Source organism: Phoxinus phoxinus (assembly GCF_949152265.1).
Source record: "Phoxinus phoxinus genome assembly, chromosome: 10".
Lineage (NCBI taxonomy): Eukaryota > Metazoa > Chordata > Actinopteri > Cypriniformes > Leuciscidae > Phoxinus > Phoxinus phoxinus.
Window position 1 is genome coordinate 11,235,388 of NC_136885.1, and position 14,794 is coordinate 11,250,181.

The 14,794-nt window shown below is 41.4% G+C and overlaps 1 protein-coding gene across 1 annotated transcript; it reads right to left on the reverse strand.

The window, feature by feature from the left end:
• Positions 1 to 12,366: 12,366 nt before the first annotated feature.
• LOC307006203 (C-C chemokine receptor type 2-like) lies at positions 12,367 to 14,525 on the reverse strand. The gene has a single exon (XM_079626947.1). The coding sequence runs from the start codon at positions 13,649 to 13,651 to the stop codon at positions 12,791 to 12,793; it is 861 nt and encodes a 286-aa protein (XP_079483073.1). The 5' UTR covers positions 13,652 to 14,525; the 3' UTR covers positions 12,367 to 12,790.
• Positions 14,526 to 14,794: the final 269 nt, after the last annotated feature.

Sequence of the window (14,794 nt, forward strand, 5' to 3'; positions counted from 1 at the left end):
CCCCCGGAGTGGAGAGGTCTAAATCATAAAATTTGACAAATGTATGCAGTGAGGACCAGCCTGCCGCATTACAAACATCATGAAGGGAAACTCCCGAAATCAAAGCCGTAGAGGCAGCCATACTCATAGAATGAGCACGGACAGCCTTCACCTTTGGCACGGACAGCCTTCACCTTGAGCACGGACCGCTTCATAAGCAAGTGAGATAGCCTCGACTACTAGGGTGAAATATCGTGCCCCTTGCTTGGGACAGCAGGTCCATCCTGACAGGAATCTCCAACGGAGAGCCGTCCAGAAGAGATACTAGGTCCGAGAACCATACTCGGGCCGGCCAATACGGGGCTACTAACAATAGATGAGCCCCTTCCCGGGGAACCCTCTCCAGAACTCTCGGGAGCATTGATACCTGGGGGGAAGGCGTAAAGGTGTGACCTCGGCCACACCTGTACCATGGCATCCAGTCCGAGAGGAGCTGAATGAGTGAGGGAGAACCACAGAGGACAATGGGTTGTATCGTACGACGCGAAAAGATCGATCTGTGCTCGACCAAAGTTCTCCCATAGGAACTCCACCAACTCGGGGTGAAGTCTCCACTCCCCGGGCCTCAGCCCCTGCCTCGAAAGGATATCTGCTCCCACATTCAGATGCCCTGAAATATAAACTGCCCTGAGAGACAGCAATTTCCCCTGGGCCCATAGGAGGATCTGATGAGCCGGTTTGCACAGTATACGAGACCTCAGACCCCCCTGATGGTTGATGTAAAAGACCACCGACATGTTGTCTGATCGGACAAGCACATGGTGGCCTCTGAGGTCTGGCAGGAAGTATTTAATTGCATGAAATACCACCATCATTTCTAGCCGATTTATGTGCCAAGAAAGCTAATGGTCCAGCCAAAGACCTGTCGCCGAGCGGCCACTCATGACCGCCCCCCATCCTGTGAGGGATGCATCCGTCGATAGCGTTAAGCGTCGACGAGAAGCCCCCAACACTGGGCCCTGGGCGAGGAACCAAGGCTTCTTCCACATGACCAAGGCACGTAGGCAGCGTCGCGTGACCTTGATCATGCGGAAAGGATTTCCCCTCGGAGAAAACCTCTTGGTCCTGAGCCACCACTGCAGGGGTCTCATGTACAGAAGGCCAAAAGTTATCACGTTGGACGCAGCTGCCATGAGACCCAACAGTCTCTGAAACTGTTTCACAGTGTGTGACTGGCCTAGTTTTACTCTTTTTACGGTTGTGAGAGTCGCAGAAATACGTGCTGGAGACAATCGTGCTTGCATCGTTGTCGAATCCCACAACACTCCTAGATAAGTGGTCCTCTGAGCTGGGAGGAGCACACTTTTCTTGGTGTTTAACCGTAACCCCAACAACTTTATATGAGACAGAACGACATCTCGATGCCAAACTGCCAACTGCTCGGATTGAGCTAGAATCAACCAGTCTTCGATGTAATTTAATACGTGAATGCCCTGGAGTCTCAGAGGAGCCAGAGCTGCATCCATGCATTTTGTAAATGTGCGGGGTGATAATCCTAGGCCGAACGGAAGAACCCGATATTGGAAAGCAAACCTCAGGAACTTCCTGTGATGAGGATGGATAGACACATGGAAGTACGCGTCCTTCAAGCCTAATGTGACAAACCAGTCCTCGGACTGAATCTGTGACACAATCTGTTTTAGCGTAAGCATTTTGAACTTGAGTTTCTGAACTCTGCTGTTTAAATGACACAGGTCTAGAATCGGACGCAACCCTCCATCCTTCTTCAGAACGATGACGTAATGGCTGTAAAAACCTGACTCTCTGGTGGTAGGAGAAACCTCTATAGCTCCCTTTTGAAGAAGCGTCAGTACTTCCTGCTCCATGACCAGAGCCTGCTCTGGGTCCACTACTGTGGAGAGGACCCCTAGAAATCTGGGTGGACAAGAACCGAACTGAATTCTGTAACCCTTTTCTACCATACGCAGGACCCACTGAGAAATATTTGGCAGAAGTTTCCACAATTCCACGAAGAATTCCAAAATTCCACTAAGGGAACCAGTCTCTCGAGACTGGCCTCTGGATTTGGTTGAACAGTCACTTCGGCGCCCTAAAACGGCGAACCGGCAGGGAACAACCGAACTGACCACTCCACGACCCTCCTCGGAGGATCGTATGGGGACGCTGACACCACGGTGCCCTGTAACGGCGACCCGGCAGGGAACAACCGTTGTGGCAGCGCTGCGACTTTCCTCAGAAAGGAGGGGACCACCTACAGAAGTTTGACACCATAGGCGTCAGGACTTCTTCTTCTTAGACCAAGCCTTCTTAGATATGACAGTCCTCAGATCTTGCCTATCACCAGATGGCCTGGCCTGCGACCGACACCAAGACCCCCCAGGTTGTGGAGGAGCTCGAGTGGTGACGCTACGTTTCTGTTGCACTCTGTGCTGTGAGGAGCTCGTGGACGGCCGAGGCTGCTCTGATTTAATGATTTTACGAACAGCAGTCTCGGGGGCATCAGATCGGCGAGGAAGAAACTTCTGGAACGCTGCAGATTGCTTTTTTGTTTCTTGAAACCTATCAACGACACAATTTATAGCATCGCCGAACAGACTTGAAGGAGAAAGCGGGGCATCCAGAAGAACAGATCTATCTTTATCATTGATTTCAGAAAGATTTAACCATAATTGGTGCTCCGTGGCCACCAGGGCTGCCATAGACCGGCCCACTGATTTGGCCGTCTCCTTGGTGGCACGGAGAGATAAATCTGTCGCGCGGCGCAATTCGAGAATTGCGTCAGCACTAACTTGCTCACTTTGATCGATATCCCTTAGCAGGTCGGCTTGATAAGCTTGCAAAATAGACATAGTATGCAACCACGCTGCTGCCTGACCTGCTGCCGAATACACTTTACCCACAAACGATGATGTAGCTTTTAATGGTTTAGTGGGTAATGTCGGGGCTTTCAGTGTTGACGCACTTCTCTTCAGCCTGAGGCATTGTCACATAACCAAAATCTTTAATACCTTTAACATTGCTATAAATAGATGTTTGGGGATTAAAAATTCTGAAAGATACTGGTTTATTCCACGATTTCGACACCTCAGTGTGGAGATCGGGAAAAAACGGGAGTTCCCGACAGGGATGCTGTGATCTAGATGGGAAATAGCGATCATCTGGTAAACTTTTTTTAGAATCACATTCAGAATCATGAATCAGCCGATATATTTGAGTGGCGTGCCAAAATGCATCTAGTCCTGGTGGACTCCTACTCAGAGTGGTTCAAGCTGGATTACCTCCCCAACATGACCAGCAACACGGTCATTGCGAAGCTGAAGCGACACTTTGCAACGCATGGTGTGTCCCACACCCTCATGACTGATAATGGGACCCAGTTCACTGGAAGGGACTTTGCAGACTTTTCACAAGCATGGGACTTCAAACACATCCGCAGCAGTCCTTATTACCCACAATCTAACGGTCTTGCCGAGCGTGCAGTGATATCGGCGAAGCACCTGCTGGAGAAGTACCACTGTGATGGCACAGACATCCAAGCAGCCATTCTCCACACTCGCAACATTCCCGTGATGGGCTCCCTTCCTCTGCTCAGCGCCTCATGTCCAGGCAAACCAGGACCTTCCTGCCAGCAACCACAGACATGCTCAGGCCAAATCAATGTGGCTGCTGCCATCTCCAAACACAGAATAAGGGGGAAAGTGTATCATGACCGCAGTGCTCATCGCCTCTCTGCACTAGGACCAGGTTAGACAGTCAGAGTACACACTGAACGTGGTTTTGATCAAGTGGCAAGAGTAGAAGGCCCAGCTCAGCAGCCTAATAGCTACGTAATAGCATCACAAGGAAAGAAATATCAGGAACAGGCGACATCTCCTCCGGGTTGATGAAAACCCAACTGCAAGCTTTGAAGAGGATGTGCCATTGAGGTCCACCTCACCAGTACCTGATAGAGAGACTGCCCAAAATGCCAACCCACCACCCACACCTCCTAGTATCAAACTAGTGGTCAAAACTGCTGACTCATCTGAGAGACAGTTGGTGGTGACTCGAGCAGGCAGAGTTAGCCAACCCAATCGGCGTTATCAGGACTATGTCAGTACTGGGCTAAAAAAATAAACTAAAATCAGGACATGAAATGATAACTAGGTGTCCCTTCGTTAACTGAACTAACTTTGTTTGTTTGTTTATACTCACCATACTTTCACCATACTTTTAATGTTTTGTGCCACCTTTTGTTCTGTGGTAGGCGGGCTGATAATAAGATCATTTCTGTACGTGTTTTGTTCCAGTTTGTTATGTGGGCTGTGTTAAGTTTATTTACATCCTATCTGGAAGAAAGGGGATGTAGAGTTGTGGCACTATCACTTTAAATATCAGTGTTGATGTTAACGTCACCGTTACCGAACGCACTTCAAAATGGCGGCAGGGATTCCCCCGAGGGGAAGTGCTTAGGGAAGTTCACAATACAACTCCATAAAAGTATGTACTCTTTTTGTGAAGAAAAAGTAGAAACTTTTGAGTGTGTAGCAAAAGAGTACAAAAGCTTTGGGACATACTGTCAAGTCATACAATTGCGTCTTTAACAGTTGCTCTCTGTCGCATCCTGTCACAGTAAACTGGCCTGTCAATCATCTTGTCACAGTTAAAATCCTCCACATTTAATTTAATTTCCTACTGTATCAGAGAGAAATGCAGTAACGAGGATCTGTAGTCGCAGGTCTTTCATGCGGAGACTCTCCTCATATTAATACATAATGATGCATTTAAAAGTTAATGGTCAAACAGATCTTTATAAAAGTCCACATTGATATTGCAGATGAAATCTAAATATATATATAAATTTTTGGTAACACTTTACAATAAGGTTCATTTATTAAACATTAGTTAATGTATTAACTAACATGAACTAACAATGAGCAATACATTTGTTACAGTATTTATTAATCTTTGTTAATGTTAGTTAATATGAATAAAGCTGTTCATTGTTTGTTCATGTTACTTCACAGTGCATTAACTCATGTTAACAAGATTTTAATAAAGTATTAGTAAATGTTGAAATTAACATAAACAAAGATGAATAAATGCTCTATAAGTGCAGTTCATTATTAGTTAACGTTAACTAATGTAGTTAACTAATGAACCTTATTGTAAAGTGTTACCAAATTTTTTTATCAGGTTAAACTTTATAAACTGGGACACACTTATTCTAATCTCACATACTATTTAGGATGGATATGGACATTGTGATGCAGGCCATGAATACAAAATAAAAGACTATTCCTGCATCCCAATGTCCATACTATCCATCCTAAATAGTATGTGAGATTATAATCCAGTATCCAGATCTGATGAAGGACCTCCACCTGGACACGGCGACAACGCAGTCCTGAAGTGTCAACTAGTCTCTTCTATATGGTGGATCTGCGCCTGGACCCATCCCAACGCATCCTGAAGTGCCAGCCTCATCAGCCCTGTGAAGGCCTCATCAAACAAACTCGTCTCCATACCGGCGTGATGACTTTAACTTCCAAACAGATGGAAATGGATAAATACTCTAAATGTTCTGATCCAATATGACTTGTAATGCTGCCCGAATCATATTCATACACTGTTCGTTCGTTGGCCAGAGGACAACTGGCCCTCCGACTGAGCCTGGTTTCTCCCAAGGTTTTCTTCTCAATTCTGTCACTGATGGAGTTTTGGTTCCTTGCCACTGTTACCTTGGCTTTGGCTTGCTTGGTTGGAGACATTTAATATTCAACAATATTATTGATCTGCCTTACTTATTGTGGACGATGACGCAATTTTCTTCTAGAAACAAACTTTGTTGTATTATTTTCATGTTATCACTGTGAAGCTGCTTTGATACTGTACAATCTGTATTGTAAAAAGCGCTATACAAATTACTTGACTTGACTTGATAATAAGTGTGTCCCAAAGCATAGTATGTTGAAAAGAGTATGTCAAAAGTCCCCGGATGGTCTACTATTTCCAGTAGATTTTCGAAGTGTGGATCCGTGCACAGTTTAAAGGCTAATATTGCGCTTTGGAGGAGGAACTACAAACACAATTAAAAAGTGTTAAAAAAACTACAAAACATGGCGGATATGTGCGATCAACAGTGAGAGGTTTATATAAAGGTTTGAGTGACTAATCAAAGTTTAATCTGATAAAAAATATTGATTTAATGTTATCCGTGTTATATTTCATCTGCAATAACAATGTAGACTTTTATAAAGAACCGTTTGGCCAATTTTACCTATACGGTAAACATGTGTTTTTGGGATGTTTAAAGGCTGTTGTGTATTTTCAATGGAAACAAATAGGCTTTATTTTTTTGCAGTGTAAATACAATTGTCAGAACAATTTTTTTTAAACATACAAATCTTACCAGGTCTCAAATCACACAGACATTTAAAACAGAATTTCAGGTGCCCAGATAGTGAGTGCCCAATCAAGTTCATGGAAAAGATACCTACCTGTAGAGTTCAGTTCCAACTAGGCTACGGATATGTGATCCATTCGATCTCCACGATCTGTCTTTGAAAAGAGATTTGTGCTACAGTGCACATTTTTGCAGGTGTAATTCTAGGCTGACGCCCCCGTCCCAACATACAGGCAACCTGACATACATTCACATCCCCCTTTTAGAGAGCAGTATGGTTATGCTTGTGGTTCTTCGTCATGACTAAAGTTAATTAGGCTATTTGCCTGCGTTTTAAAGCCTTGTCAGTTCATCTTTTTATTCACACGCTGTTCTGACTTTTTCACACTAAAAGCAAGCTGCTTATTCATTTTAGACTTGATTTTGACATGTAAACCCCTTTAAATGACCCAACGCTTCCTTAAGCCCTCTGATTGAATAGGCTAAAGAAATTCAGGATTTCTCTGCTACCTGTAAGGATTCATTAAATCCGACAAAGTGGTTTAAAAAAGGATGTATTGATCTTGTGAAAAACCTTTGGCTCATTTTACTGTACCAATAAAATGACCATTAAAGTTTTACATGGGACTGTAAGACTTGATAAATTATAAAATGCCAGGCAGTCTGGTTGAGGAACGACCACTGGTTGAGGAGAAGACAAAGGACGTTTCAGGTATTAACATTTGAACTCACTCTTGTGCACTTAGCATCACCATTCGAGACGCATGTCTCACCTCAGTATCCTAATCTACATCTCTTTCACTTGACCCTCACTTCTACCGTTCCTTCTCTCTCTCATGCTGATATTACCTGAATTAACTTAAAAATCTATATGGTTTAATGTGAACAATTATCATACAGTATTATACATGTTTGGTATCATTTGAAATGTCTCAGTGCGACATTCATATCATATCATTCTAAACCAAAAAGGTAATAAGGTGTGGAGATATATATCTTGTTAACAGCTGTGGGTGTGCCGCCATGTAAATCAACTTCTGTCCCCAGTAAGTCTGCGACGGTGATTAATGCAAATTCCCATTGTGAACTCATGTTTACATTTGAAAAGAGTTTTCTGCGCATTGGTATGAGTATTTTGGGAGATGCTGAAGAGGGTTCAGAGAGTGATTTGTAGCTCAAATCAGCCTATGATGCTGAGTATGCTCAAGACACTCAGCATCATGTATATTTTCTAATGTCAGGTTTGCATCTTTTCTCTTCATTCCAGAGCATTTTATGTTTTGTACTGTGGCTGCCGTCGCATCATCCAAGTGGATGCCGCACACTGGTGGTGGTTGAGGAGAGACCCCCTGATATGATTGTAAAGTGCTTTGGGTGTACAGTAGTACATATGAAAGTGCTATAAATGCCTCATTCTATTCTATTCTATTCTATTCTATTCTATTCTATTCTATTCTATTCTTGTAGTTATTATCTTTGAACTGATTATGTAATTAGCATTATACATTTACCTGACGTAATACATTGTTACAATTGGACTTATTCTGACTTACTCTGAAATTATTAACTTTAGTAGACTACGTTGTATCCATTGTTACCGCAAAACTGCATCAGATTAGTAACGGACTAACATCCAGTTTTGAGTAAAGCATAGGGCCCACCAACTGCGATTTTAGAGTTCCGGTTAATATTTGGCACTATTTCAAGTGTACTTGGGATATAAAGACAAAAAGGGAATTTCCGTTTAGGACAGCAAAAAGTTGCTCGACCTACCTAAATAGGGTGAGTCTTACCTGTGTTTAATGTAATGTTACTACGAGGATAATAAGAGTAAAGAGTTAAATATATATTTTAGATATGTTAATTACATGTCTGTCCATATAAACTTCCCTCGTCCACTTCACGAAGTGGAACACACTTCAGAATGGCGGCAGGGATTCCTCCGAGGGGAAGTGCTTGAAGCTCGCAAGTGCGTGTCTAAAAGTGGACTGGAACGCAGCGCATGTTGGTTTTCTTGTTCTGTTAATTAGTTTGGTCCCCTATCAATTTGTCACTATGGTGTCTGATTTGATTGAGTTCAGGTGTGTCTAGTTAATTAGTCTCATTAGTTCCTCTGTTTGCAGTGTACTTAAAGGACAAGTTCGGTATTTTACACTTAAAGCCCTGTTTACAGATCGTATATGATGAAATAGAACGGTTAAGATTAAAATTTGGACACATGCTCCTGTCCCGAGAATTTTAGTTTTATTTAGCGTTTGTGGACCTATTTTGCCAAACGCGTCACACCCAGATTCTTCCGTTGAGAGCTTGAATAATAGACACCAGTTGGTGGCGATAATGCACCTTTGCCGATTGCAAGCAAACCGCTGGCATTTTATTTAATACACAGAAGAAGCAGAAGAAGAAGCGGCGGAGGAATAACGTACCTCACACAGCACATTCAATACAATCAATGGAGTTGGACAAACACTACGATAAAACCTGTTGGAAAGCATCTTTTTCAGCGTTTTTTTTTTGGGACCGTATCAGTGAACACCCCTGACCACTCGGTGAGTTTCACGTCTTTGTAAACGAAAGTTTAATGTGTTTTAGGAAGGAATCTGCCAGTGCACATAGACAACCATTGTGGGGGTGGGGGGGGGGAAAGCTAAATAAAACTAAAATTCTCGGGACAGGAGCATGTGTCCAAATTTTAATCTTAACCGTTATATTTCATCAGATACGATCTGTAATCAGGGCTTTAAGTGTAAAATACCGAACTTGTCCTTTAAGCCGTGTTTGTCCTTCTATTCATGGTCAGCGCGCTAGTTTCTACGTCGTGTTATGTTGGGTGTTCTGTTTCTGATCCTGAGAGTTTGTTTTGTGGAGATTTTAGTTTTTCTAAATAAAGACTGCTGCACTTAGGTCCTGTTTCGTCTCTGCTGCAACCAACGCTGACACGTGTAAGCAAGATGTTAAGGAAGGGGGATGAAAAACAGAATTGTGCTGCGCAGTAAAATAGATTTGTATCATCAGTGTAACTGAGAGCAAAGTAATATCTAAGGGGCATATGCGATTCACTGCACTGAGTAAGTCACAACTCTTGCCAGAGGTGTGAGAATATGAGTTGCATTGTTGCAGAGAGGACGCTTGTTGTGGATTGTGAGGAAAGGGGAGACTTGGTAGTGTTAAACCAGTGCACATAGGCAGAGGGCTCGCGGGGATTAGAAAAGTGAGTCGCTTGCAGTCAGAGGTGGAAATCGTGGGGTGAGGGTTGTCCCCCCTAAAATATTAAAAACCATGCTGTGTATTGTAAATTATGTACTTAAAATAGTTGTGAATGTAGTAAAACAATACAAACGATTTACGTTCAGAAACACTTACGTCCCCCCACCTACACACACAATTCCGGTGGGAGAGAACAAGTTCTTCAGTAGTTGTGGAACTCCAGTAAGTCGTCTGTCAAGGCTATCTTATTCACTTTAATCATCGGATGAAGTGATTATTTTCTCATTAATACAGATGATGCTGTGTCATTAATAAATTAGTCATGACAAAAATGGATATCCAATCTATTTTTCCATGAGTCCGCTATGTCAGCGATTATAATGTTACCTAGCTTGTTTAATACAGTAGCTTGTTGGATCTTAAGTCACGCACTACAACTAACACAGCGATAAGCCTATGTGTGAACTGATTTTAGGCTAATACTGTAGATCTACCGTTGTGTTGGGATTTGCTCAATATGATGTTAAATGGCAGATCAGTGGGCTTGTCTTTCCCAGACGAAACCTAAAATACTACAGTATGTGGAGGACATAAAACTATCCCGTAAGCTACAAGTACAATTTTGGCTGTACAATTAGTGTCCCCTTCAAAAATTGCTCTTGAGAATTTTTTGGTTTATTGTCCCCTCCACTGTTTGATGAAATGCAAGCCCATGACCGCTTGAACCTCACGAACAACAGCAACACAGGTGAGGACAGAAGTTTGTAAAAACAGGGAGCAGTCCAAAAATGTGCATGTTTGATGATTGTCACCATTATGTTGTGACAGCATGTGAAGGCAGCATAAATACCTATTCAACCTGCTTTCGTCGATGACTCCAACCAACCACAAGATTCTGGTTTCAAATCCAGCGCTCGGTCGCTGGTCGTCAGAAGCCTTCTAGAGTTACATCAGGTCCAACCATGCTCCCAATTCCAACGTACTCAGCCAATCACACCATATTATCACTATGATAACTGCCAGCTCCCCAGTTCAAACACTGCATGAGTTCCCTGCTCATGGGCCACGACGTGAAGCCCCTGTATTGCACTGGTCGAGGCCTCCCATTCAAATAGCAGTGAGAGCCCGCCCCTTTTCGGCACTGCCTGGGGCCCCATTCGTGTTGCAGTGTGGGCTCCCTGTTCAGAGTGGAAACCCACGCAGATACAGGGAGAACATGCAAACTACACACAGAAAGGCCTCCTGGCTCAGCCTGGACTCAATCCAGGAACCTGCCTGCTTTCAGGCGACAGTGCTAACAACTGAGAGGGCATAAACAGTCAAAACCTTTTTTCTACTTTTATCTTCTTTTGTTCCACAGAATAGAGAATGTCATGCAGGTTTGGAATGAAATGAAAGTGAGTCAATGATAATATTTTCAGGGGTGAACTGTCCCTTTAAGACCTATGTTTTCTCACATGCCTACCACTTTACTTTTCAACCTGGAAAATAATTCATTAGCCTTTATAGGTTAATAACTAGAAGAATAATAACTAGAACTAATATTAAAACAAATACAGTTTGCGACATCAAGCGGCATAACACACTGTTTATTTACACATAAAAAATAAAATAAGCTCACACCAGAAGCTCGCACATTCTAGTTAAAAATGGCGGTTCTTGTGGTAAAAATAAGATGGATAAACTGAATAATGAAATAAGTGCAGAAATGTGTGTTCTTGTTATTATTAAGTGTCCCTATGTAGTCATTTGTACCGTACTAATTGTCTCATTTCTGTTCTTTTAGTACAATTTTGAGAAGTCTTACTTCACTTGTTTGTACATTTTCTGCCTTTCTTTGAGGCGGAGCAAGTTGTGATAGAGGATGTTGGAACATCATCTAGTGGTTGATCTCGCAAACGTATCTGCAGCAGCAGAAGAAACCTTTCATATTATTCACTATCAAGCAGCAAACAGAGCTTGTAAAGCACCTTGCCACAATAATACCCCCCACCCTCCAAAAAAGTGGTTGCCCACATTTTTTATCACAATACAACCAAATTCCTATTTATGTATCTAAAATGAATGACTAACCTCAAACACTTTCCTTTGATGAAACCTATGAATATTGAAAATAGTTTTTTTTTTCTATAGAGGACAACACAGCAGCAGCTTGAAAAAAAAGAGAATTCTTAGAAAGTGGGAGTATTATTAAACAAATGACCAGAAACATTCTTAAAACTGTAGTAGTGTCCCAAATGATGCTCTATACACTATGCACTATATGTACTCCCCCATCTTGTTAAAGAGATTTATTAGGTTATTTTGTCATCCAGCTCTGAAGTCTGATAGCCCTGCATGCTGAATGTAAATAAAGCTGCAAATACAAGTGCATGAAGTGTATAACACCCCCCCCCCCCCAATTAAATACATGTAAGTGCATATTTAAAGTGCTTAAATTTGTTTGTTTTTTTCTCCAGTGTGAACACTACTTGAATTTACACAATGGCTTAGAATAATGCATACGTGTGAATTGGGACGCAAAATGTGCCTCCACATGTTTCATAGAAAGATAAACACTTACGCAGATGTGGTTTACAGCTATGCGTCAGACTTCCTCTCTGTGACGGACAGACTGTTACCCCAAACCCCCACCCCCCTTCAATTCAACCTCAAGAGTTTGGTATCTTCTATAAAAAATATAGAGTAATTTTATTTAGGGTAAACTGTGAAAGTTTTTTTCCCCTCTGTATACTACTTTAAATGCATAGTGCAATCAGGACAATGCATTAATTCAAAATCCTTTATTAAAAACCACTTACCACTAAAGCAAAATATAAAATACAGGCTAAATGTATTTCAAGAAAGATTTCAAAAAGTCATAACTGAAAAATAAAGCTTTTTTTAACCCCTGATGTAAATACAAACAGTGGGTTTATTTAAAATTTCTGATTAAATCATTCATATCAAAACCATTTTCTGTATCATTTGCAAATCTAAAATATAAGCAATTTACATGCACAGGGAAGAACATCTTAGCGACAGCGTCAAGTTCTGCATTCTCATACATATCATTATTGTCAAACAAAAGTGTCAAAAAACAGAACAAAGACAACATTCGAGATAAACTCGATACATTCAATAAAAAGGGGAACTTAGGGATGGTAAAAATATACACTACTCAGAATGAAAACAACTCTCTGGAGGCACAAGTTTGCACTATGCAATTTGCGTCGAGGAATACTCAGAAGATCTGGAAAAGATTGAGCTTCTGCGTTCAGATAACTGTCGAGACAAGTTTGTGCAATGGCTGAAGCAAAATGGAAACTGATCTTTTAGGACTTTAAGGACTGCTCTTCTGAACTTCTGTCCAGCAAAGGCATAGATGATAGGGTTGAGGCAACAGTGGCTTAAGGCGATAGTTTCCACCCACTGCATGGCAAGGCTCAAATTAGTATGCCAGCTGCAAGAAAGCAAGTAGCTTTTCCTCTGCAGGAACATGAGAAACATGACAATGTTGTATGGAGTCCAGAAGAGGAAATAAACTGCCACCACAGCCAGGATGAGTCTGATGACTTTGTGTCTTTTTTGTGATTTTATGCTGAGCAGAGTGGGGATGATCCGGGAATAGCAAAAACTCATAATAATCAGGGGGATAATCAAGCTCAGGAGGTTCATCTGAAGGTAAGTCAATGACATCCATGCTGTACCTTCAGGAAAATCGGTTCCACAGGATGTTTTGTTGACTGAATAATTTTTCTCTTTGGCAAAAATAATATTAGGGAGGGATGCAAACAGACTGAGCATCCATACAATTGAGGCCAAAATCAAACCCATTTTTGCAGACCGATTTCTGGAAAAGAGACTGTGGGCATGGACGATGACGACATAGCGATCCAATGTCATTAGGACCATAAAGAAGATGCTGCCATAGAGACCGATCATGAAGAAGCCTGTTATGGTATGACACATGAATTTGCCGAAAATCCACTCGTCTATGGCACCGTGAGCCCAAAAAGGGAGTGACACAAGAAAGAGCAGGTCAGATAGGGCTAGGTTGAAGAGGCACACGTCTGTCATATTGGATTTCTGACGGTATCTGATCAGGACCCACACTACCAGGCCATTTCCAATGAAGCCAACAATGAAAACTATGCTGTACAGGGTGGGAAGGAAAACCTCACTGAAGGCCTTCGCGTTGCCATTGTTGCATGGGGTTCCAGTGATCACTTCTTGGGTTTGGTCATAGTACTCATTATAGCTGTCTGTCACTGTAGCATGGAGGGCACACAAAGAACACAATGACAAGTCATATAATTGAATTATAATATAGTATAATATGCTTGTAATATATTCTGAAATCTTAACATTGGTTCAACATTTCTTAGGTTTGAAGACAAAATAAAATAACACCACAAGATGCAGGAACTTGTAACAGACTTGAATTTTAGATTGTGTTTTCATGACATCTACTGGTCATAGCATGATCGTGTTCAGCTTCATGCGTTGTAAACTAATGGCTTAAGTGTCTAGATGTTGAAATGTTATACTTTTTAATGTTTAAATACATATCATAACCATGCTGTTTTATTTTTTTAAGGGTTAACTTTTTAACAAATAATGAATACAATTTTAATGAATGTAAAAAAAAAAATCACAATAATAATAATAATAATAAATCTGCCCTAATTGTAAATACTTATTATGAACTTATTATAAAAATGTATTATGTAGCATAATTACACAACTAAAAATTCACTGTATGACTTACCAGTCACAGTCCCTTCCTCTGTCATGTTTCTTGGTAATGACAGCTGGATATGTGAAATGTGTGTGATCCTGTCTGTCAAAAAGCTTTACAAAGCACAGGAGGTGCTATTTCCTGGACCTCCCACAGGCGGGACTTCATCTCACCAAAAACTAAACTATGTATAAATGGCATTAAAAAAGATCACACTGACTGCTGTCTGTCTCATTAATTTCATTAATTTGAAATTTAGACATAAATGCAATAGGCCTGACATAGTCTACTATGATCATTGCCTATATTATTTTGCACACAAATATTTACACACTTTATCACATGTGTTTAAAAAATATTGTACTATTTAAAGCTTGAATTAGCTTTTACTCTACTCTATGTAAATTTGCACATTGATTTCCAGTGTTTTAGGTAGGCCTATCTTTTTTTAACATTTACAACAACAATTATTTAAGTGTTAC

Excerpts from the sequence above, each read along its gene's own strand:
- LOC307006203 (XM_079626947.1), bottom strand. The coding sequence starts at position 13,651 with ATGACAGACGTGTGCCTCTTCAACCTAGCCCTATCTGACCTGCTCTTT.